The sequence below is a fragment of the Ictalurus punctatus genome, chromosome 27 (assembly GCF_001660625.3).
Source record: "Ictalurus punctatus breed USDA103 chromosome 27, Coco_2.0, whole genome shotgun sequence".
Taxonomy (NCBI): domain Eukaryota; kingdom Metazoa; phylum Chordata; class Actinopteri; order Siluriformes; family Ictaluridae; genus Ictalurus; species Ictalurus punctatus.
This window is the reverse complement of record NC_030442.2, coordinates 471,237-497,756: the sequence shown is the minus strand read 5'-3', so window position 1 is coordinate 497,756 and position 26,520 is coordinate 471,237. Positions and strand designations below refer to the sequence as shown.

General features: G+C 37.6%; 1 protein-coding gene across 1 annotated transcript in view; it reads right to left on the bottom strand.

The window, feature by feature from the left end:
* The window catches only part of il1rapl1b (interleukin 1 receptor accessory protein-like 1b), a 313,259-nt gene that overhangs the window by 226,361 nt on the left and 60,378 nt on the right, over nt 1–26,520 (bottom strand). Inside the window, exon 3 of the mRNA XM_017458332.3 lies at nt 6,566–6,845. Within this exon, the coding sequence (XP_017313821.1) occupies nt 6,566–6,845 (280 nt within the window). The remainder of the gene's footprint in view (nt 1–6,565; nt 6,846–26,520) is intronic.

The following is a 26,520-nucleotide window of genomic DNA, read 5'->3' as shown; positions in this document are numbered from 1 at the left end:
TCTAACAAAATAACCACACCCTATGGGGCAGTTTCAAAACAGTTACATACTGCATTATTACAGATTTTATTCTGTACTGTACTTGGATGTGTGATAATAGAGGTTTCTTCTTCTTCTTATCTAGTTAGGTCTCCTATATTTATAAATAGAGAGTTGTTGACAGCAGGCCAGGCCTGAGGTAAAACCTGGCACTGTATTGCTCATATTATTCAATGTATTTCCATATATTTTTTGCTGCCTGCTGCCACATTAGCTGTCACTCAAGGAGAGATGATCAGGGATGGACAAATCATAAATTCATCAGTGTAAGTTCCAGTACTGCCAATTACCATGTTTGGTTGCCCAGAAACCTGACTGCTGAGGCAAAAAATGACAGCTAATGTAATGTGATAACATATGGAGAGGTAGTTAGCAAGTTTTGTGCATTAGTACAGACTAAGGAAAACAAAAAATTACCAGGGAGAGCTATGACTGTGTAGCTATATTCCTTATGGTAAAAGGTCTGCACTTATTTAGCACATTCTAAACTTAGCTGTTCTAATTAGTTGTGTTGGGTTAGGAGACCTGGGGCACAGTCAGCATTCAAATTTTAGAGTTGGGGTACTTGATCCCGGACTCAAGTCCAATTATAAACAAACTCGGACTTGTCACGCACTCAGGTAAATTATTACTCGAACTTGACATTTTGGACTCTGAGATTTTTCAGAGTCCAGTCGAATCCGCGTCATGTGTGACATGAAAAGAAACATAAAAAATAGATAACAACATAAAATTAAGATAACTTAATGAATATCTCCCTGCCTGACCAGGGGGCTTGCTGTGTGCACAGAAAGCTGCCTCATCATGCGAGTACTGAATTGACTCTATGCAGTTAATCGTATTGTGAGGCAGTCAGCTGTTACAACCAACAGTAAGAAGGAGAAGGGCTTCAAATGATATATTTTGAGTTACATAGACTACTTTAACTTTCTGGAAGCCATTACTATGATATATATTATTTCATATACTATAGTATTATATATACTATAATATATAATACTAATAATACTATCATATTAATAATAATAATAATAATACAATAATAGTTTAATCATTGTAAAATTAATCGTATGAAAGAGTTTTGCCACTAGAACACTTCACTATAGGAACACGCTATATGGAAGTCGCTAGCCAAGATTCTACCAGAAATACGTAAGCAGCGTTCGTGCAAAGATTTTACTGAGTTGTCTTTAGCGGCTTATTACACTTGGACGGTCAAATAAACACACACACATAATGTCAATATGCAGGTCTGGCCGAGTATACATGTAAACACAGTCGGTTATGTCTTAAGTGAATGTAAACACTTGGGGAAAAATCAGAGGTTTGTCAATACTGTACATTAGATCTGTGCATTAGGTCTTAAAGTGACAGCAGTCTAATAAAACTGCTGCTGTCTGTCATTAATGTTCATCACACATTATTAGTATTACAATAGGAGTGGCGGCCTTTTATAAACCCTGTCTGGTCTGGATCTATGATGTCCGGAATTACATTCTCAAGACATTTAGCATTTAAATCTACATTTAACAAACTGGCCTGTAAGAGCTGCAATCCTCTGGATCCTTTTATTTTTTGTGTATTACTGTAAAATTAGCTACTTTCATATAATTAGGAAGTTTAGATGTGTGAAACGAGGTTTTGATAGCTTTCAAGAGGACTTATTTTATCATTCATAATCTTAAAAAATTGCACTGGGTACCCATCAGGCCCTGGAGATTTCCCTGACTGTAAGCAATTTATTACACTTTCAATTTCCAACAGGGAAATGGGGCTTCTGAGAATTCTTGTTGTTCATAATTTATTTTAGAGATGCAAAGAACTTTGAAAAAAAGTATTTTCCAATGTACTTTGTATATCTATATCTGTGCTATATAGTTTTTCATAATATTGTCTAAATGTCTCATTTATTAATTTTTTTGTTTTCTGTTATTCTGCATCCCGAGGGATCTATAATTGCTGGAATATATCCTTTTATGAAGATATTTTTAACCAATCTAGCGAGAAGGTGGTTGGGTTTATTACCCATTTCGAAAATAATCTTTGTCTTGCAAATAATATATCTGTATCTGCCTTCCTGGTGAGCAATTGGTTTAATTGAACTCTCAGAGATTTAAGTTCAACAAGAAATTGGACTGATTTTGAGGAGTGAAACTGTTTTTCTATTGTGATAATTCTCTTTTCTAGTTTAATTTGCTCGAATAAGTCCTTTTTCTTTCTTTCCATTCCATTTCTATCGTTACACTGAAAATATGCATCTGTCTGTTCTTTTAAGTAATCAACAAATTTATTATCTAGGAGATGTAAAGGATTAAGTTTCCATATCCATGATTGGTAATTAGTTCGAGGTCGTAACTTAGTAATGGTTACAGGTACATAGTCTAATATTCATCGGGCCTATATTAGATTTCTCAGCCAATCTTATCATCTGATTTGATAAGAATATATCATTAAAACGTGAAGCAGTTTTGATGTGGGTAGGAATAAAATGTATAAGCCTTAACATTAGGATGTAAAAATCTCCATATATCAATCAGACCAAGCTCCTGACATGAGGTTTTAATAATATTAGCAATTTTAGGGGATATGTCAACTGCTGGTGATTTATCCATATCTGGGTTAAGGTAACAGTTAAAGTCACCCTCAGGATCACATTGTTACCGTCTAGGTATGCTATTTTATTATAAACCTGAGCAAAGTAATCTTTATCATATGTATTTAGGGCATATAAATTTGCTATCACAACCTCCTCACCATACAATAGGCCCTTTATTATGACTGTTCTACCTTCTTTATCAGAACAACACGTTTGTAGTTGAAATGGTACAGTTTTGTGGATCAGTATTATTACGCCATGCTTTTTGTTGGAGAAGACTGAGTAATAAAGTTGGCCAACCCAGTCTCGGCCAAATTTTTGGTGTTCAAGATCATTCAAATGGGGTTCTTGTAATAGAGTAATATGAATTTTTTCCCTTTTCCAAATATTTAGGTTCTTCTTCGTTTTAACATAATTGTTGAGGCCCTTTACATTCCAAGTGCGTATCCTTATGCTTGAGTTATAGGTACTACTCATTGATAGTTAGTTTACCAATTAGATGTGGATGTATTAACTGTTTTAAAATGCACACACTGCAAAGAACAAATAAAAAGCATAAAAGTAAATGGGTAAGAAGATAAACCACAACAACCTCCTGCATTAAACAGAACTGTGAGGTGTAGAGAGTACAATAAGCTTTTAGCCCCAAACACAAACGGGGGACGTAACAGTGTGAAAACACAAAAAATACTAACCCTCTCACATTTGCCGACTGATCCTGTTAAGGGTAGCCAGAAAAACAGTAGGCAGAGTGGGACGTGTAACAACGTGAGAATCTTATGTTCATTATTCCGTGACACAAAGATGTTTTCTCTGCGTGTCATAACCTTGCTTTTAATGAGCCTTTCATAAAAGACACCCTTTACCTCAGGGGTTAATGCATTATTACAATATAATTACGCATACATATAATATATGTATGAATTTTTATTGCCATTGATGGGATTCCACAGCTGAGCAGCTGACATTCACCATGGACAGAGCAGGTGATGTTTAGCTAAATGAAGAAAAAAAAATCTGTGAAAAGCAGTGAAATTCTAGTAAACTCTCTTTCTCTGTAGCTTTTCTTTACTGTAGCTTTGTGACGGCTTGTAATGCCAGTGCCTTATTGTGATCCACAGTATATATGGGAAGAGAGAAGTTACTATTAATAAGTAACTTGTTGAAAAGTGTCTTTCTGATTCAGTACGCGTTTACTCAGGATTAAAGAGGTGACTGCATGGTATGGAATATTTCTTCTGCTCAGTCACTTTATCTGTCACTCTTGTTCTGAGGCGAGATCATATATATATATATACGCTTTTCCCTGCCATACCTCATTTTGGCACCGTACTATAGCTCTGAAAAAGGAAGAATGTGAGCAAAAATCATCACTTCACTCTATTAATGTAATGCAGTGGGGATAAATAGACGGTTTTTCTTTCCCCCTGGCACTGCCCACTGAACCACTAGCCTTCAGAGCCACACCAAAACTTTAAGCAACCTGGGAGAAGAAAGGCAGAGGTACAAACACAGAATGGGATTAGTCCTTGCCATTCTGGTCAAGTAATTGTTATCCCTTATTAGTCTGAGTATTTGTGAATAGCTGAAATGCATCACACAACAATCCCTACATCCTATTTTCAGCCTGATTACACAATACAGAAGATTAGAGTGGCACAATGAAAGAGAAGATAATTTATCATTGTTCAGCCCCCTGCATTACAGAGAAGACACTTAATTATGGCAAATTTAAGAATTAAGATTGGTAACTAAAAAGATTCATACATGCCATGAACAAGACAGATGGTGCAGATGGGTTTTTTTTTGTTTGCTTGTTTTTTTTTTTTTAAACCCACTTAGCCATACAATCCAAAATGGCTAGGCAATACTGGGAATAAACTAGTCAAGGTAAAAGAGAGAGTGTTACACAGACAGAGATCAAAACAAACAGAAAAACTGACCGTGAACGAAGGCTTAGTAATGGCACAATGCTGGAGTGAGGAAATTTTTTAAAGGGCCATATTCAGAGTTTTGAACAGTATGTTTTGGCTCCCCCATTCACATGGAACACTCGAACTCTGAGGCTGCTAGACGTCCAAGACAGGGTTTTATCAATAAAATTTAATCCTACCCCTCCAAAAATAGGCGGATATTGTACATCAACAGTTAATTGTCCACACAAGTTAATATAGTCACGGGATACTAAATTGAGTTCATTCCATTTTAAAGTGTGTGTTGGATGTTATATATGCTATTTTATAAGGATTTTATTTCACTATTTAAGTTGTCAAATTAATGAAATAATGCCAGTGTTTTGGTTAAACTGATGGGCTCTCCTGTACAGAAAATGCATCCTTGATTTGAAGTTTAAACTGAGCACTGGTCTGCTTCATGGACTTATGGCTCACTTTAATTTAATTCGTAATTTTATCTATAAACACTTTGGGACAACAGCTATAATAATTGATCAGTTATACTGTCATAATTAAGAATTTAATAATGGCCTCGAATTGCATTCCATAGTTTTTGAGTATGTTTACTGCCCTTGTTGCATCAAACTGTCAGACAGTGGCACTTAATGCTGCTCCTCACTCAAGCTAATATCACATAAGAAAAATCAACTTAAGTTTAAGGATTTTGTCCATCAAGTTTTGTCCATCAAGACATCAGTGTGCAAGGAGATCAGTGGCCCTTATTTCATTTCACCTCAATAACAATTTTCAGATGCAAAATATACACTCATAAACATTTATATTCACCTGCTGCACAAAAACAGTCTCTCTCCTTGCTGGAGATACTCGGATGCAGCCTGAGGACTTATCAGGCCACCACTGACTCAGAGTCAATGAAAAAAGGTGTGTGATTGTACCGTGCGGATATTTTACAAAATTCCTTACAAGTAATGTTTAGTGCTCTGTGCATGATGCAGTTTTTTTTTTTTTAAAGAGCAGCAGGACAGCCAAAAGCACTCCATAGGGTTTCTGTCCTCACTCACCTGCCTCTGAAAGTGCTACAACTGATTCACTGTCCTATCAATTCCACAGGCGAAGGAGTAGGACAGTGGAGAGTTCTTATGTAACTAGGGTTTAGGTTGTTGTATCTTTCACACACACACACACACACACACACACACACACACACACACCACACACAACACAAAATACATGTCACCATATGCACTTTCATAAACAAAGATATGCAGATGCAAGTTGTGTCACTGAGTTGTGCCGCTGGTCCTTACTGCATTATAGTTGGGTGTTGTGATGGTGCAGCGAGCAGCATTGCTTATGCATAGCATCACGGTTCCCAGTTCAATCCTGAGCTAGGTTCCTGTCTTTGCAAAGTTTTGCATGTTCTCCCCATGTCTGTGTAGGTGTCCTCTGGGTTCTCTAGTTTCTGCCTACCTTCCCAAATCATGCTTGTAGGTAGATTGACTACTTTAAATAGTCAATATTCAAGGTGTGAATACGTACGTGTGTGTGTGTGTGTGTGTGTGTGTGTGTGTGTGTGTGTGTGTGCGTGTGTGTGTGTGTACAGTGAGCTGTGATGAACTGGTATTTGCACCTTACACCCAGTGTTCAGTGCACCACACTGAGAGAAGGAATGAAAGCCTTTGATATGGATTCAATGAATTATACAGTAATTACATCAAAACAAGTATGCAAGAGTGTGACGATCTTTACAGAGTCAATCCAGCAATCCATCTCCGTAAAATGTCATTATATAGCCTTCATTAGCAACTAACTCCCAGTCTATTGACTTTTAATTTGCACAATGCTGCTCTCAACTCTAACCTTAAACACAACTGCAACAATCACTAGCTCACAAAACAGTACAACTGTTAATATAGTATAAAATTTAATTAGCTTGCATTAAGTTGTATAATTTTATTTAAAAAAATAAACAGTAATGTTTTCCCAAATAAAGATATATGTTGTTGCTGCTTACCGTAGCACACATGAGTAGTGACCAACATCCTGTAATTCAGTTGGTCTAAACCAAATGGAATCCTCCTCCTTACTCATCCTGAGTCCGTCGAAGGTGATGGGTTCCTCAAAGTCCCCATGGCCCACACTTTTGTACCACATCAGGCTGAGGCCAGCACTCTGAGCATGGGTATAGTTTGCTCGTATATATCCATAAAACAATGCACACTTAATCCTCACTGGCTCACCAAGAAGAACTTTGTATTTCAAGTAGTCCACTGACCAGTCTGTACAGCCATCCACTGTTAATAAAAGAAAAAGGGATATGTTAGTGTTGTTAACTGTTATAACTTTAAAGCATTTAGCATTTCTTCCAAAATTAAAATACTTATTTTTTAACAGTTAAACCTTAAATTAAAACTATTTTAATCATCTGATGATCCATCATCACAAAATAATAGAATAAAAAACTATCGAGCAACAGATTTATTTCTTCAATGTCAACATTTGGGGCACAAAACCTAGCAGTGTGCATGTGTGTGTGTGTATGTGTGCGTGTGTGTGTTGAGGCTGCCTGTAGCTGTGTGTGGATTGATAACAGTTGACTGAGCATCCAGCAGAGCCTGAGCAATGGCACCAGCTGTGACCCAGTACGAGCAAGAGAGGGAGAGAGAGAGAGCATATGAAGAAGAATTTATCCTTCTTATTCAGTAGGTGATTACTCAAGACTAAAGAGGTGACTGCATTTGCTACATTATATATATTTGGTACCTTTACAGAGCACAGATTATAATAATAATAATAATAATAATAATAATAATAATAATAATACAGTATGTGCCATAATGTCTAGAGTAACAGTTTGAGATTTTCTAAATTACACTGACTGTCTCTTTCTGTGCTCACTCCTCTGCCAATATCACAAGGAGACATTGGGAACATGTGGAAACATTGGAAAATAAGGACCCAAAAAAACCATGACACAAAGAAAGGAAGGATGACAAGGTAAGGTAAAAGTGTACGAGTCCAGTACCAACAGGCTTTAAACCATTTCTGGTCTGATTAGTGGACCAATGGGCTTGATAAAAGAATATTCAATGACAAAAAAAGATGACTGGACAGTACACATTTAGTAGAAAAGTATGCATTTATCTTCCCAGCATCACATCCGTGGTCCTAATCCCACATGGTATTGTGAAGCGTGACTACAAACAAAACTTTTACACTTTCTCTAATGGTCACGCATTAAAAGATGATGTTACCATTCAGTCATGTTACTTGCTCATCAAGGTTTTTGAAGGAAAATGACCGAAACACACACCAACAAACACACATTTGTAATAATCAAAACTTCACTTGCTTTGTCTCTGTCTACACAGCTGAGGGTAAAACCACATTCAGTTCACCATAGGATATTTTTAGGCTAAACAGAGATGATCGTAATTGCATGATAACTCGAGTCCCATTTATTTCATCATGTTTCTCTTTCAATCTGTCCTTCTGCTTTGTCTCTTTTAGTTTTCCTTGTTCTACCTTACACCCCCCCCCCCCCCCCCCCTTCACTTCTCTTCCCAGTGGAACAGCTGGTGAAGGCAGCTGTTTGAATGTTCAACAGGCAAGGCTGATTCTGTAATTGTGGTATGTTTTATTTACACAGGAAAGATTTTGGCAAATAATTAACACAGCAGAAAGCATTCCCCATTATTCAAAAGACAATAATAACTATTAGGTTCTTTCCTTCCTTATTTTTGATTTCTTTCTTTCTTAGACACTTTAAGAGGGACACATTTCACTAATATGTAACACCTCAGATGGAATGTACAAACGGTAATATCTCGGGTCTAGATGATGATAGATCACTCACCCCTTTTCATAATGAATGAATTGTATCATGCATTGTGCAGTCAAAAGAAATCAGCAAGGGTACAGAACAGGGAATTTTCTCATGGCGTCTGAATTAGCTTACATATCCCAAACCTGTCTCACTGTTGATCTGCAAAAGAATATGAAACACGGGAATGTGAAGGTATTTGAAATGCTGCTGGGTTCAGGAATGATGATACTTATTAAAATCTCTGTTGCTATGGCAATGGAGGAAGGGGCTGCTTCAGCAGAACTGTGGGGAGGGGGGGCTTGCTAATCAAGCTGTGGCTAATTAAGACTTGTTTTGTGCACTGTAATAACTGCAAGGCGTCATGGTAATCTGTAACTAAAACAAGTAATTGCTAAGACAGATAAAACATAATTATATTCCCTAATTATCACCACTGACTTCACTATGTGCATGGAAGAAGTCTATGAGAGCAACTTGATGTGTACGCCTCCACTCATACCTGAACCTTAAGGCTTGATGTATGATTCAAAAAAAAAAAAAAAAAAAAAAAAAGGCCAATATTAATGTTCCTCAACTTTATGGAATTCACACTGATGAAGCACTGCATTCGTGAATGTGATGCTGTTTTGAACAACAGCTAGACACACTGTTGGTGTTCATTATTTGCATAATGAGTATACTAATGTAACAGTGTTCTATATAAACACACATTAAATAGTTGTAAAAGCGCCAGCATCATATGTAAGGGAATGTGCACGTTCATGCTGCCTATAGTTACAGGACTAAATACAGTATGCTAATAGCAATCTGAAATTGGACTGTAATATTTCTTGCTAGTCTTCCATATTCATCTGCCAACATGTTTGTGTTGACAAATGATTTGCAAATCATGTAAACCTCTCCTGAACTTACAGACATCTGTCAATAGACCAAAATAGACTTGTGGGCATTTTCAAACAACGTCCTCTCATCTGTTACCACACATCATTCACATATCACAAGAACTGCCAGAACTTTAACATTGGGTGATATATTATTAGAAATCCAGTTTAGGAAAAAAAAACTGGTAACATTAACTTTTATTTAGTGATTTATTCTGAGCTTACATCCACGGCCAGAATCATGTGAAAGTAAGAAATCCATCCCACACACAGATCACATGCAACTGTCTGAATATCACCTAGGTCTGCAGTTATGTTTGTAGTCTCATGTGTACAATTTTTGTATTAAATCCTCATTATGTGTGAGTAACTCAACTCTGAATACTGCCCAATATGTATAATTATATAAAACTATTATATAAAACAAGTGATTGCTAGTTACTAACTTCCAAAGGATGTGTATGATTCATTAGCCATTTTATCAGGTAAACTTACCACATGCACACATTTTGTAGGTACACAAATAACCAAGTGTTGCCCATCTGTTGCTATGCAACACACACCCTACTCTCACTGTGAATGGAATAGCAGTGTTATAGCCAAGACCAAGACAACACCATGACCATATCAACTAAGACCATGATTACAAAAACATGTACACATCCATGTATTTTTTCTTAATTATTATTTACAAATCCAAAATGTATTATAGGTCAGAACCAGAGGAGTGAGACAGCAGATTAAAATCTACATTATTATTTTTGGGGTATCGTCATATTTGTCCTGACCATATTGGAATCATGTGGTTCAGGATTATAGATCTCAAGAAAACTGTTTTTATGTGAAACCTTTTTATTCATACCATCTTTTTCATAGAGACTTATTGTCCAGATCAAGTCAAGGTCAAGGTCAAGTGGGCTTGAAACTGGGAGGAGACCAAAATCAGAGTAGAGCTGTCTCATGATGTTTTCGGTTAGTGGGTTGTTTCTCAACCCAGCACTGACACTGAGGTCCCAGCAACACCGTTCCACCCGAGATATTCAAATCTATGCAACACTCACTAAGATACCATTGTTAACTTGTCCATTTTTCACAGAGAATCTCTATCACCCAAATAACATATGGGCTGTTGTGGTCATTTGATGGACAGGGTAAAGAACATCAGATAAATTGTGTATAGCAACGGATATGCGACAACCGGTACCTTTATACCATAGTGCACCTTTATACTGTATATTGGTGATACTGAGTTATAGCAGGAGGAGAAAAACACAAAAATCTGCAATTCAGGGTACTTTAGGGCCTGGATGTTTTGTGCATGATTTATTTACTCCACTTGATCATTTCCAGTGTGCTACATAAAGAATGGCATATAAAATGAGTCGAAATTTCAGGTTTCATTTGCACATGTTTGAAAGTGGGGTGCTTGAAATTACAGCAGAGAGCTGATTGCGTTTGGCTGCTAGTTCAAAGTCCATTTAATGTGCAAAATCAAAGTTGTAAAAACATCCTGCAGGCAATCAACTGATTTTTCATTTCAGATTTGTGATGTTGAAAATGTCAGCAGTTTAACTGAGTAGCTAAAACTTGGGGTAAAGAGAGGAAAGAGAAAGAAAGATAGCACAGGGAGTAATATAAGGAAGGTTTGGGATGTCAACTCTGAATATGTTTTTTTTGGTTAAGGATTAAAATAGAGAATTTTGATGGGCATATTTTATATTCAACAAGGTTCTTGCCATTTGATTTTTTTGTTTTTTGGGAATCTGTGCATACCCATTGCTGTTTTATGAGTAACATTATGAATGTGCTTCACTGCTGTTTATCATGGCTGCTGACCAGGTTGTTGTTATTTGTGCTGTAATTTCTTATTTTATCATGTGTTTGCACTTTAATTTTGCTTTCTTTATTATTACTGCCTCATGCTGCAGAGCAAGAATATGATATGTGCTGTACTGCTCCTGAATAATACTCTGAAAACTGTACTGAGAATAGAGATTGTAAACAGACCCAGTAGTTCCACTTCATCGTCAGTCTATCCAAATCCTTGTGATTGTCATTTTTCTTTTTAGAACTGTTTGCCAACTGCGAACTTAACCAGTGACCCTGAGCAGTTACTGAAGGTGAATAAATGAATTCCCCCTTTTTATGCTTTAGCTCTTTGTTGTACATAACAGTTCATGGAATACCACCACCCCGTATTTGGCTGGCCTGTTTGTGTGAGCATTTTCAAAATACTTTGCTATTTGTGTAGATGGGTTTTATTTTTTAATAAAGGTATGAAATCTTTTGAAAAACTTTTTAAGCAACATTCATATTCATGATATATGTGTACAGAGTGACAGCCACCATGAAGCCAGCTGGGGGAGCGAAGTCCAAGGTGGAGCCAGAGGAGGGAAAACGTCTTCCAGGAGTCAGAGAGGGGAGCAATGTCCTCTGCAAAGAAAGGGGGGCAATGTACACTGCGAAGCAAGGGGGAGGAGCGACATTCTCCAAGGAGGCGCATGACATCTGGCTGATCCATGAGTTGGTCCAGAATTGCCTTGAAGCAGCTGAGCTGCCTCTGGTTCTCCCGGATTTGCTCACTCTGGGCTCATATGTATGTACCTAAGCATATCTGCTGCATCCATGGTAGGTCAAGCTTTCTATCAAGGATATGTAGAGGCAGCAGAAGCAAGTGCAGACACAGTTTATTAAATAAGGTGATATAACAAACCTACAATGTGGCAACAAGGACAATAAACTTGAACAGAGCATAAGAGGCAAAAAAAAAACATCTATGAGCGATACTGTGGTACACACAACAACAGACTAATATAATTACAACAACTTAACAATGAAACATAGAGAAACCAGAAATTAAATTGGGGTGCTTATTAGGAACAACACAGAACAAGTGTGAGTTTGGGAAATGTGGGACATGTCACATGGTCATGTGATGTGCTGGGGCTGATAGGTAACGTATTTCAATGCCCCTTTGGTGCAATAACGATACAAATAAATTATATTGGTCACAATATATTGCGAGAGGTGAGCCTTCATGTACATGGTTGTGAATGTTGATGTAAACAAATTATTCCAAAGCAATTTACTTTGATCCCACCCAATCTTTTGCCCTTTTAAAGTAAGCAGATGTGAGAGAGCATATGAGACATTACAGACAGTTGTGTTCTGTCAGCAAAATAAAGGGCTGATGGATCTACGAACAGAAAGGTCTTAGCCTGGAGATACACTGTATGATATCGTTCTTCTATTGCATTTTAACACCGCAATAAATACACTCTTATAAAAAGGTATTAAAGTGTACAATTTTGGTACATTTTAGAAATTCTTGTCATTGGGGTGGTACACCTTTTTATACTTTTATTTAGAGATGCAAGCGAATGTAATGTACTATTAAAACTCATTAAATGTTCATAATATCATGTTCAGTTCAGAACTCCAGGATAATGGAGGCTCCTCACTACACTTTCTTGGTTTGGCTTTGTGAATATGAGAGAGTGAATATATCTTGGAGTTTTTAGAGCCATGTAGGTTACAGAGGGTGAAAGAGACACTTACTTTGCTGAGGGGTTCCAGCCCAGGCACTTAGATCCTTTCTTGAGAACAATGTCAGCAAGTGGACTATAGAACTGAAACCCTGAATGAAGTGTCAATAAAAATTGGTCTTAAGGTTCTGGTTAGTCACAGTGTTTACTTTGGTCTGGAGACCCCATTGGGGCTAATAACATACCCCAGAAATGGGATGGTGTGTCAGTAAAATTCCCATTTCTGCCCCTTGAAGTACAGCTGGTGGCATAGGAGCCACTGGAGAACCTGCCTAACATGCTGCATATAGCTTTCCAGAGAGGGGGAATAAATCATGATGTTGTCTATATAAGCACATCTCTAAGAGCATCATTAATAAGACACTGGAATATGGGGGGGGGTTGATCAGGGCTACCGCAATAAAAACAGCTGTGCTCATGCCATAGCTTCTCCCTTTTCTCCTCACAGAGTTTGGTATGCCCTAGCTGCAAGAGCTCAGGAGGAAGTTCCATGCATAGAGGGCCCCCCATCTCTAGGTGAGGATGCCGGTTGTGCAGCAGATGATCCAGCCATATAGCGATGTCGATAAGGAAGTCAAGGATTAAAGGCTCATCGTGTCATGCCGTCGTGGTGAGCACTTCCAGGTTCAATCCCTGGTGGAAAATGCCTTTCAGGGCTGAATCATTCCAACCACTACCCACCGCAATGGTGCGGAATTCAAGCGCATATTCAGCTACAAGTCTGGGACTTTGGGTTAGGGACAGAAACATTTCTCCTACCTCCCTCTCCTCCTCTGGCAAGTGATCGAACATGTGGCAAAATAGCTCAATGAACTGTTCAGAAGAGGTGTTTGATTGCCCCCTTGCTCCCACAATGCTGTATCTCACTTAATTTTGATTTTGTTTGCTCCGAACATCCCCTCGTGACTCGCCCTGAGGGACTCGCCCTGAAGAAGAAATCCCTTTCACAGCGAGGCATCACCGGCAATTTTTTCCAGGGCTGGCACTGGGGAGCTAGCTGCATGGACCCGACACGCTCTATCTATTGAGAGAGGAGACTTTATGAGACTCTTCCTCTACAGACCACAAAAGTGCCAGGATAATTAAACAACATTGCAACCTTACTAACTAAGCATATACAAAGTTACTGGGACTGTATGCAAATCATAAATTCATTCGCAACTTTACTGTGGTCCCCATGTTCCTATCCTATGCTTGCACAGAGACCCAATTAGCTCGGGTAAAAACCAACAATTGAAATAATTTAACTCAAAAGTATGCCAAGCTAAACATGTGCATTAATACAGACAATGGAAAATAAGCACATACTTGAATCCCTGTGAGGGGGTGTGTTGATGCAGATAATGTCTTTGGTGATGAAACATTATGTTTGTGCCATTAACAAAATAGCAAAAAGTCTTCAGCTTTGAGTTGTTGTGTTCTCTCATGACAAGCAAAGATGACTTATTAATTTTAATTATTTAATTATTAATTGATCTTAATTTTTGCTTGATGAAGTGTTTAAATATGAGCTGACTGCATATTGCACTAGTAATAGTTTTGATGTTTTTGTGCTGCACTGTGCTGTATTTTTCTCAGGCTGTATTCCTTATTGAAGAATTACTGTCTAGCATCAGATTAAAATACCCAATAGCTTTATTTCTTCTCTGGTTGTTGGACAAGTTAAAAAGGGTCATAATGGTTATATATATCAATAGCCTACTGAACCTGTTTGTCTGCCGGGCAACTGTGAATGAAAAACTGATAGCCCGTGTATGTAATTTTCTTGGGCTGCATTTGTCCAATAAACTCTGAACAAGGTTTCTGGCAGTGCAGATACAGTGGTGCTTGAAACTTTGTGAACCCTTTAGAATTGTCTATATATCTGCATAAATATAATCGAAACCATAATCAGATTTTCTAACAAGTCCTAAAAGTAGACCAAGAGAACCCCATCAAACAAATTAGAAAAATATTACACTTGGTCACTTATTTATTGTGGGAAATGATCCAATATTACATATCTGTGAGTGACAAAAGTATGTGAAACTCTAGGATTAGCAGTTAATTTAATGTTCAAATTAGAGTCAGGTGTGGCAATCAATGGGATGACAATCAGGTGTGAGTGAGCACCCTGTTATATTTAAAGAACAGGGATCTATCAATCTTCTATCTATCTGATCTTCACAACACATGTTTCTGGAAGTGTATCATGGCGTGAACAAAGGAGACTTCTGAGGACCTCAGAAAAAGAGTTGCTGATGCTCATCGGGTTGGAAAAGTTTACAAAACCATTTCTAAAGAGTTTGGACTCCACCAATCCACAGTCAGACAGATTGGGTAGAAATGGAGGAAATTCAAGACCATTGTTACCTCCCCAGGAGTGGAGACCAACAAACCAAGATCAGTCCAAGAGCAAGATGTGTAATAGTCCACAAGGTCACAAAGGAACCCAGGGTAACTTCTAAGCAACTAAAGGCCTTTCTACATTGGCTAATATTAATGTTCATGAGTGCACCATCAGCAGAACACTGAACAACAGTGGTGTGCATGGCAGGGCTGAAAGGAGAAAGTGGTTGCTCTCCAAAAAGAACATTGCTGCCCTTCTGCATTTGCTAAAGTTCATGTGGACAAGCCAGAAGGCTGCTGGGAAAATCTTTTGTGGACGGATGAGACCAAAATACAACTTTTTTTGTTTAAATGAGAAGTGTTATATTTGAAGAAAGGGAAACACTGCATTCCAGCATAAGAACCTTATCTCATCTGTTTTAAATGGTGCTAATATCATTGTTTGGCCTGTTTTGCTGCATCTGGGCCAGGACAGCTTGCCATCATTGATGGAACAATGAATTCTGAAGTATACCAGCAAATCCTAAAGGTAAATGTCAGAACATCTGTCTTTGAACTGAATCTCAAGCGAGTGGGTTATGCAGTAGGACAATGACCCTAAGTTCTACCAAAGAATGGTTAAAGAAGAATAGAGTTAATGTTTTGGAATGGCCAAGTCAAAGTCCTGACCTTAATCCAATAGAAATGTTGTGGAAGGACCTGAAGCAAGCAGTTCATGTGAGGAAATTCACCAACATCCCAGAGTTGAAGCTGTTCTGTACTGAGGAACGGGATAAAATTCCTCCAAGCCGATGTGCAGAACTGATCAACAGTTACTGGAAATGTTTAGTTGCAGTTACTACTGCACGGGGGTCACACCAGATACTGAAAGTATAATGGTCAATCAGAACTCAATTTTTATAGGAAATTAAGTTTGAAGCAATCTCACAGCATGACTAGCTTGATCACTCTCCCTTCAAAGTGCCCTTCATAGTAGGGTGACCAGTCGCAAACGGACCAAATGTGGGACATGTAGTAAATTTGTGTGGGACAATGTGGGACATATTTCTGACACCCAAAGGTCTACCATGTTGATGTCTATCTAAATAAATAAGAAACATGTACACGAAGCCCATTTATATTCATTAATATTTATGTCTTTTGTACCAAACAATGCAACAACGAAAAACATTACTGCATAAAAAATACCTAAGTGGGACAAAAAGGTTTTATATGGCTTGACCTCACGTGTGCCCAGTTTGATTGAAAGCTGACAGCCCATTGATGACAGGCTTCAATACTTTCTTCACAGCCATTGGATGAATGTCAGATCTGTCCACCACCCCCTGGGGATGATTGCTTTGTCAGAGAAGCAACTAATGTTTTCCATCTATTTCAGTTTATAACTTACTGAAATATTATCGTAGAAACATGAGGAAAAAATGACTAAAACCTTAGCGTAACACATTCCCAGACTGGGTAGGGAACGAGGAAGCTGGAGGCAGGCTGAAAACAACTGAAAAGCTGCTGTATTCTTTCTCTTTTCAGCGGTTTTATTTTATAAGCACACGCGCACACATGGCTCTGTGCTGGTTGGCTCGCTCTCTTTTTCAAGACGCCTGTGTCTCCTGTTTTTATTCTCACCTCGACTCACTGCAACACAGAATATTCATTACTATAATTCCCCGCAGGTGTATTACCACTCCTTCTCGGCTCCGCCTTCCATTCGCAAACCTGCGCTCGAGCACGCCCCCACTTACACACTTAGTATGTTCACACTCTATTTCCAATCAAAATGCGGGACATCATCTCTAGTTGCGGGATGTGGGACATACTGATAGGGAATGAATGAACGAGGAATTAACAGAAAAATGCGGTGTTTGATGCTGTCATGTGGGGTAGTAAAGAGAGACCGTAAACAGGAATGCCAAATCAAAATTACTGGTGCTGTTCACAAGTCTCTGTCTTCAAGTCCAATTCAAGTCTCCAGTCAGTTGTTAACGAGTCCAACTCAAGACTTTTTTCACTTGAGTCGCACACTCGTTTCCATCTCTATGTAGGCTATCATGTCAAAACATGCTTGGTTTGCAGCAATGTAAATAAATTGTAAATATGTCTGATTGTGATGATTATATTTAGGACAAAGTGCATGCAGAATGAAAAATGGCACCAAGCTACATGATACACTTCAGTTCCTTGCTATGGCACTTAACTGAAACACATAGCCTATGCCCCAAACAGTATATTTGACAAATTCTGTTTGCAGCAAAATAGTAACCTAATGTTTATTTTCATAAAATAGCACACAATGGAAATCTATTGTGACACTTGTAGGGGCGCCCACTGCCCGAGGGCCCCAATAAATCCAGTAGTTATGCTATGTAGGGTCCTACTCTATGAATAATTATAGTATATATTATACAGCCACAGCTTGTGTGCCTGAGAGTTTTATGAAAAGCACCAAAACATGCAATTTCATAAAAAAACGTTTTCCAAATATCTCCTCTCCCCTCCATAAAAATGATTTAGTCTTTTTATTATATTTCTGGTACTTTTAATCATTTGTTTCATTTAATTATTTTATTATTATTGTTGCTTTGTAAGAAATCCCTATTAGGTTACATGGCACTGACTCCCATATCTTATACCATATATTATATGGGTGGAGGGTGGTGGGGGCCTACATCATTTATTCAGGGGGCCCAGAACTCTCTAGTTACAGCCCTGCTGGTTCGCTTTTTGCTACAGCAATGCTGCAGTGTAAAATTGCCAGAATCCCATGTTTTATTAGCTCATCAATAGAATTCTGTGCCAATGCAAATAATTTTAAGCATATAATTGCCACTTTTCACTCAGTTTGTTGTAGAGCACCTGCAGGACTGTCTGTCTGTAATAGACTTATGAAAATCTAGCTAATTAGCTTTTGTTCTTTATTATATAATCAAAGATTTTAAGTTCAGCTTACTCATGATAGTGTGTTGAAACAATCCTTATCATTTGTGTGCCATCAGAACATCAGAACCTTGTAACACTAACAAGTCACATGACACCGGGGAGGGAAAATGATTAATGACCAATTTGGACATTTTCACTTAGGGGTGTACTCCCTGTTGTTGCCAGCGGTTTAGACATTAATGGCTGTGTGTTGAGTTATTTTGAGGGGACAGCAAATTTACACTGTTACACAAGCTGTACACTCACTACTTTACATTATAGCAAAGTGTCATTTCTTCAGTGTTGTCACATGAAAAGATATAATCAAATATTTACAAAAATGTGAGGGGTGTACTCACTTTTGTGAAATACTGTATATGAACTATTGTGATAACCATGCATACATTGTGAAGACACTCCCATGTACAGAGAACACTTCCCATGTAAAGTGATCATAATTGCTACAAATGTCCTCCAACCATATTACTTAACAGACATACTGTATGTCTTGAATTCTTATCCTGTCCAAATAGTATGCAGATTACTGTCACACCAAAGACACTAAAGGCAACCCCACTAAGCTTTGGTTTACAGATGCTGGATTGTAGCATAGAGGCTCACAGGCATACTGGGATATCCCACTGTATGTTGTCAGGAAATTTTTATATGCTTGGGGGCATTTTATTTTTAGCACAGAAAGAAAAATGTCACTGAAGCATTTTCCTGCTCAAATTACCTGGATCAATAAGAATGATGTTTATTGCAGTGAATTAGCTTTGATCACTTACAGTAAGAGAATGGTACTATTGGCAATATTCAGAAAGCTTGCTAATATTTTAGCATATTACATTAGAATATCTATTTTCTGAAATTATAAAATTATGAACCGCTGGTGTTGCATCATTGCTTCAGATTTTCTTTCCCTCTTTCTCTCTCTCTCTCTCTCTCTCTCACACACACACAAATATAAGACATTGCTGAAGTCAGTGAGGGGAATCAGTGAAGTGGAACATGAAAGAGCCTGAGTGTTAGAGGACATTAATGTCAGCTGCTGAAACCCAGCAACCTTCTGGCCACTGATTAGCGCACCAATACAATTATAGTGAAGAAAGGATGGAATACTATCTGCCTGCTCAATATAATAGTAAGCATGCACACACACTTTTTCACACACTCATTCACACCAAAGAGCACACAACCCTGTGAGTTGTGAGGTGGCACAACAATGCTGCTCTGTTTTATATCTAGCACTGAGCTTACAGTAAATGTAATGGAATAATCTGTACACATGCAGCAGTTCAATGCATAAAATCATGTAAATACAGGCCAAGAGCTTCAGTTTATGTTCATATTAGAATGGGGAAAGCATTTCATCTCAATCCCATGGTTGTTGGTGCCAGACAGGCTAGTTTGTGTATTTCAGGAACTGTTGATCTCCTGGGATTTTCATGCACAACAGTCTAGTGTTTCCACAGAAAAGTGTGGGAAAACAAAACAAATAAAATCAGAAATGCTTGATAATGGAAAAAGTCAGAAGACAATGGACAGACTTCTTGAGCTGATAGGACAGTTACGGTAACTTAAACAACCACTCTTTACAACTGTGGTGAGCAGAAAGCATCTCTTGTATGTGGGGTGGCTTTGCAAAACGTGTGTTACACAATGCAAGAAGTGATTTTCATTAAAAATGTGTTTAGAGTTTAACTGTTTCTACAAAATACAACTTAACTTTGGTTATTGAGAAATACCAAAAGAGTTAAGCATTACATACACTGTTTTTAGTTGAGGTGAACTTATCAGAGTTTCCAAGTCCACATATAATATGACTTTAGGCTTTTTTTTTCTTTCTGAAGTCGCTTGAAAAAAATCACTGGTCACGGGTTGCGTTCTACTAGCTATTTAAGAAAAAGAAAAAAAATATTTAGATTTAAGAAAAAATGTTACAAAACAAGAATTCATTGCTTATGCTTAACTTAGTTTAAACACGTTTCTAATTAGAACATTTATGTAAAGTGAGCATGATCAATTCTCACAGTACAGGTACTATAACTACAGTATATAAATTAACATGGCTAAAGTGTGTGTGGTAGAGTATAGTGTAGTGGTAATGTGGTTATTGCAAACCACCAGCAACCAGGGTTCATTCCTCAGCCCGGATGAGAGAATGGAGTTAGATTTTATTCAGGACATTTAAAATATATGATCAAATCAGATTTGATGTACAAAAAGAAATTATTTTAATGTAAATCAATTCAGTCACATGGAACTGATGGACACATTTGAATTAAGTAAATTTAATGAGGTTTTTTTTTTCAGTGTGTGGACATCTGTATTAAACCAGTTTTTCCAATAGTGAAACTTTTATTTCTAAGAAAAGAATAAACCATCAGTATTTCCATCAGTAAGAAAGGAGCAGATGGAATTCATTCAACACTACTTTGAAGAAGGACATTCATATTTACACATGAACACACTTAGACTTTCTACACTGAAAAAAAAGCTCATTAAATCCACACTCTCAACTGAGCTGAGGATCAAACCCCAGTTACTGGCATATTACAACAACAACGTTACTGCTGTGCTAAGCTAGCACACACGTTTAAATAATGTTAATTTAAATACTATAGTTATAGTACCTGTACTACTACTACCTGCGAGAAGTTTTGCATGTTCTCACTGAGTCTTTGAGGATTCCTTCCTGGTTCTCCATTGTGCAAAAACATTCAAATCAACTCCAGATTGCCCTTTGATGTGAATGAGTGTGCGAAAGTGTGTGTGTGTGTGTGTGTGTGTGTGTGTGTGTGTGTGTGTGTGTGTGTGTGTGCGCGTGCATTGTCCTGTAATAAAATGGTGGCGCTCACCCAGGCCCCATTCACACCTGGCATTAAAATGCGTCCTGGATGATCAGATCACAAGAGGACAGCCAAAACACATATCCATTCACGCCTGCCATTATAAACACAACTTTAGTGACCACTTGTGATCAGATTTCATATTTCACTTCTGCTGAAGAAAAGCTGTCACACATTTATTAGGGGCGGCTGTGGTTCAGGTGGTAGAGCGAGTTGTCCACTAATCGTAGGGTTGGAGGTTTGATTCCTGGCCAACATGACTCCACATGCCGAAGTGTCCTTGGGCAAGACACTGAACCCAAAGTTGCTCCCGATGGCAAGTTAGCGCCTTGCATGGCAGCTCTGCTACCATTGGTGTGTGAGTTTGTGTGTGAATGGGTGAATGAGACAGTGTAAAGCACTTTGGATAAAAGCGCTATATAAGTGCAGACCGTTTATTACATCAGTCTTCTGCTCCATTTGTTTTCAGGAAGAAATGTCCTGTGAATTAAATGTCATGCCCCTTTACAGGCTGTTTGAAAAGTTTTAATTCTGTGCTCTTCCACTGCATTCATTTTCAGGTTGAAATGTCCAGCAGATACTATCTCAAGTACCTATGCAGACTGTTTCAAATGTTTGTGGTCTGCTAACAAAACTTAAAAATGAATGAGAGATTAGATGACGAGTAAAGCGATGAAAAGCAGGTGCTTTTTTCTCTGCTGTTAGAGCATCGTATTTATCCATTAGCCTAGTGGCAGAGAGCTCTATTCTTTAGTGTGATTTCTAAATGGTCTCACAATGATTACATGTTTTCCAGCTAGTGCAATGATGCAGTCCATTAGTTGGTCCTTCGTTGCTGTCTTGAAGACGTTGAGCCACATTTGTGTTCACACTACAAATGTTATGTGTCCCAGACTACCTCTGAATGTGGTTTAAACGATCGGTTCACAATGTGTGTTCTTTGAGACGCATTTGACCCCGTTCACAATTGTACTGATCACTTACGACCTGATCAGCTAGGACGCATGGTAATGCCAGGTGTAAATGGGGCCCCAGTGCATCTGTACTAGGATCCCACGGAACTCCCCCAAAAAACCCCAGCAATGGATATGCAATCAAATATTTGCTTTAATTTACTTTGAGTATCTGTTCCTATACTTTTGCTCACCTAAAAATTGGGTGATTTGACACCAAAGGTGCCATGTTCTAAGTTGTTTAACACATCTTATATAAATATCAACAAACGAAAGCTGAAATTCTGATCTTTCATCTCATATTCATATTTTGATCTCAAACTCAAATGTTTTCAATGTGTAGCAAAAACAAAAAAATAGGCCTTGCCGATCCAATACTTTTGGAGGGGACTCTATCTATCTATCTATCTATCTATCTATCTATCTATCTATCTATTTGTCTCTCTGTCTGTCCATCCCTGAATCCATGCATCTATTGCTGACAACAGTATGACAATAAGGAGAAACAGTAAATTACCGTAAAACATCGCAGAGGAAAGATTAACAGTCAGCATGGCGCGAGAACAATGTGGAGCAATAAATAACAGGAAATCAAATCGATTCTTATACCTCAGTGGATGAATTATCTGACTTTCTAGCTTGTCCTGGACCCAATATTGGGTAATGCAGTCCTGCTGTCAAGCATGCTTAATCTTTCTGCCTACTCTGGAGATATATTTTATAGAGGACTTCCATATTCCAGTCTTCCAAGATCTCTTTCTTTTTCTACAAACCTTCAAAACATCTGCCTCCAATATTAGGAAGAATGTAAAGATGTTCTTTCTCTCCTCTTTCCTTCTCTCTCCTTCTGACTCTGAAGAGTTGAGGTCTTTTTTTTAAGATATCAGTTTAATGACAATACTTAGCAGAAAGGGATGTGCAGGGATAAGAATAAAATGTTAAAATTGAGAAAATTGCAAATAATTCCAAATAAATAAGCAGGCTTGGGCAGAACCATTACAATACATAAAAAGGTAGCTTGTACAGAATATACACCAATCAGCCATTACCTTAAAACCACTGACAGGTGAAGTGAATAACTGCTTATCTCGTTACATTGGCACCTGTCAAGTGGTGGGATATAATGGCAGGAAGTGAACAGTCAGATACCACAGCACACCTTAAGCGGTCTAGTGGAGTCCAGACCTCAATGTCAGAGCTGTTTTGGCGGCACAAGGGGGACCTACACAATGTTAGGCAGGTGGTTGTAATATAATAGCTGATCAGTGTATTGTGAAATACCTCCAGAAAAATCACATGCTAAACAACTGTGCAATATCAAGTGTTGGGTAAATTACTCAAAAAATATAATCCACTACAGATTACTAATTACTACTTTAAAATTGCAATTTGATTGCATTACTGATTACTACATGTAAACATAAACAGATTAATAATTTACTTTCAAGTTACTTTCAAAACCTACAAAAATACTATACAAAGTGAAACTCATTGTTCTTTCAGTAATTTTAGCATGCGTCAGTGTGTGACATGATCAGAAAAAGCTTTATTTATCATAAAACTTGCCTTGGGTGTTGTCAGTGTGTGTGTAGGACGACCAGACCGATAAAATATAAAACTTTTCTAACTAGGCTAGTTTGGTGTCGCTAGCCAAGGGGAGGCACAACTAAGCTATGGGTTTAGCTGCTACAGTGTCATGCGAAGTACATTATCTTTCCTTGTACTCTGCTCATATCATATTCATGTAAACCTTGATTTATTTTAAAAATGCATTTTACTTAATATTGTTTTCTTAACAATAAATGTGTAATGCAAGTAACATAATTTTATTGACATCAATAACTGTAACCAAATTATACAAATGTAAAATGTAATGTGTTACATTACTGTGTTATCAGAAAAAGTCATTAGAATACAGTAATGTGTTACTTTGTAACGCATTATACCCGACTCTGGTAATATCATCACTCTAAGCGTAGTTTTAAATCCTTGAGACAATAAGAAAGGGAGAAATTGCTGGGATTTTTTTTGACTCATGTAAATCTTGTGTAACATGAACATAATGTAAAAAAAAAACTAAACAATTCCATACAGTCTCCCCATGATTCTCTGCTTTTCCCCACCTGAGCTCTCTTTTACTGTCGTCACATTACTCTCTAAGAGCTATTTTCACAGTTGTGCTCGAGAGTATTCTTGCCAAGCATCATAATCCAATAGCACAGACAAGAGCTCTGCTCTTTAATAGAAACATCTTTCCTTCTTTCACCTCTCTATTCCAACTCCACTATATATTTTTTTTGTACACCTTTAAAGCAGGTTAATAAAAATGAAGATCTGAGTCACAAAGGGTGATTCAGACATCAAATATCCTTATTACAGAGAAGTGGGGAAAAAAGTGAGTAAATGCACATTAAAATATCAGATACAAAAACAGGGACAGATGGTAAGAACAAGAGAAGAAAAAGACAAGATCAAAGTGATCACTGGAATTAGGAATTGATTAAGAGAGGGGGGTGCAGCAATAGATAGGGAAAGAGCAAAACAGAGAAAGTGGATTAATATGGGAATGAGAGAATAAACTATCAAAAGCAACATGAAAAAAAAACACAAAATTAAAGGAGTAAGATAAAGATCAAGACAGAAAACGAACAAAGCAGGAAAAATGAGAGAGAGCAAGAGAGAGAGGGAGAGAGATTGAACAGATCTCTAATGTTACATTAAATCCAGGATTTACATTACGTACCTGTATCATTTTACCTCAACAACAATTAAAAAAGTAAAAAATAAAACTCCATCATCAATAACACATAAAACCTCATTGATACCCCAAAATTCTGAAAAACACTCCACATTATTAATCACTTTATAATAAGAAAATTCTGTTCGATCAATCTGTTGAACTCATTCCCAACCCCTTATTTTTTTCTTGTTTCCCACATTGCAAGCTTTGCTGTCCCAATTAAATCATTCAATAAACACACTTTTGCTCTATCTAACACTTTGTATTTGAGTCCCCCAGTAAATTCTATGTGGGAAAACTCTTCAGCAAAAGCCTGAAACTAAGCATCATGCAACCTAAAAAGACCTCAGAGTCTCACCACTACAAAACCTACACTCCTCCAACGCTGGATTCAGATGTACCACACGTCTGTTTGTAGTTATGGCACTGTAAATAATCCTCCGCTGTAGATCAGCTGTTCGTGTCTCAATAGGAGGTTTATATAGGTTTCTCCACCTATTCCTCACTAGGAAGTCTGGCTCCATTGTCTCTGTCCACTCTGAAACATTCTGCCTGCTGAGTGAGTTCATGTGAACAACTTTCACTGTTATACAGTACAATGCTTTTTTATTTATTTATTTTTTTTTTAACGTAAGTTCAAGCTCCTCCAGCTGCAGAGTTTTGAAAGACAATAAAGAGCCAGCAAATTATTTTTCTTGTTCCACTTACAGCAGGAATTATTTTTAACTTCGGAAAAACTTCTTCTTTCAGATGTTGTACATTTCTCCCAGCAACCAGTTTTCTGTAACTGCTTGGCAAAATAGCAAATATCTCTATCAGTTTAGTGACTCCGTTCTTCACAAGAGTTCTCCGAATGTTTACTGATGACAAATGTCTGGTCTGAATGAATTGATTATGAAATAAAGTTTCCTCATTAATCCAGTAATCAAGTCCATTCAAATTTCTCTCCACTTTCAGGACATTACTCCAAGCTTGTAACATTGGCTTTAAGTAAGATTGTCCAGACTCAACCCACCATTCTCAAAAACAGGTGTTTGTCTAGTCCAAAATGTTCAACTTTCCACAGGAATGCACATGCCATCTGTGTCCATGCTAAATCCTCCTCATAAAGCAATTTCTGTACCACTTGCAGTCTGAAAGCAAAAAAATGGACTCTTTATATCTACCAGACTTTGACCTCCTTCGTGTACTGGTAAGTAAAGTACTGCAGCCCAGTCCAGTGTTCACCACTCCTGAAAAAACCTGTTCTCTGTATATTACAGATCAGTTCACCTGGTGGTTCCAGAACAATCACTTTGTGCCACAATGTGGAAGCTTCCAAATTATTTGTCATTAAAACTCTTCCTCTGTAGGATAATTGTAGTAATAGCCATTTCCACTTAGACAACTGAGCTACTACTTTCTCCAGCACATCCTCCCAATTAGCTGAGCAAACCTTCTCATACTGCCTAATGCTTGTTTCAAGAGCTGTTACATCTTTTTGTTCTGAACTTAAAACAGTTATATCATCAGCAAAAGCAGACAAATACAATTTCCTTTACACCTGCAACTGAAAAAACATCAGATCTCGTCTTAACTTACACAGAAAAGGTTCAATTACAAGACTATATAATTGTCCAGAAAGAGGACAACCCTGTCTAATACCTCTTGTGACTGTTACTGGGGTACTCAATCCTCCACCAACCTTAAACATCATTGATAGATCAGAATATAACAATTTAACATATGAAAAATTTATCACCAATTCCAAAACCTTAAAAAGATATTCCTGGTGTACCCTATCAAATGCTTTTTCTTGATCAATTGACAGGAATACAATATGTTTGATCTTTCTGAATCAACAGTTTAAAAAAATTAATTAATTAATCGTATTTGCTATAGATTTTGATAATATTTTATAATCCAAACATAATAAGGACACTGGCCTCCAA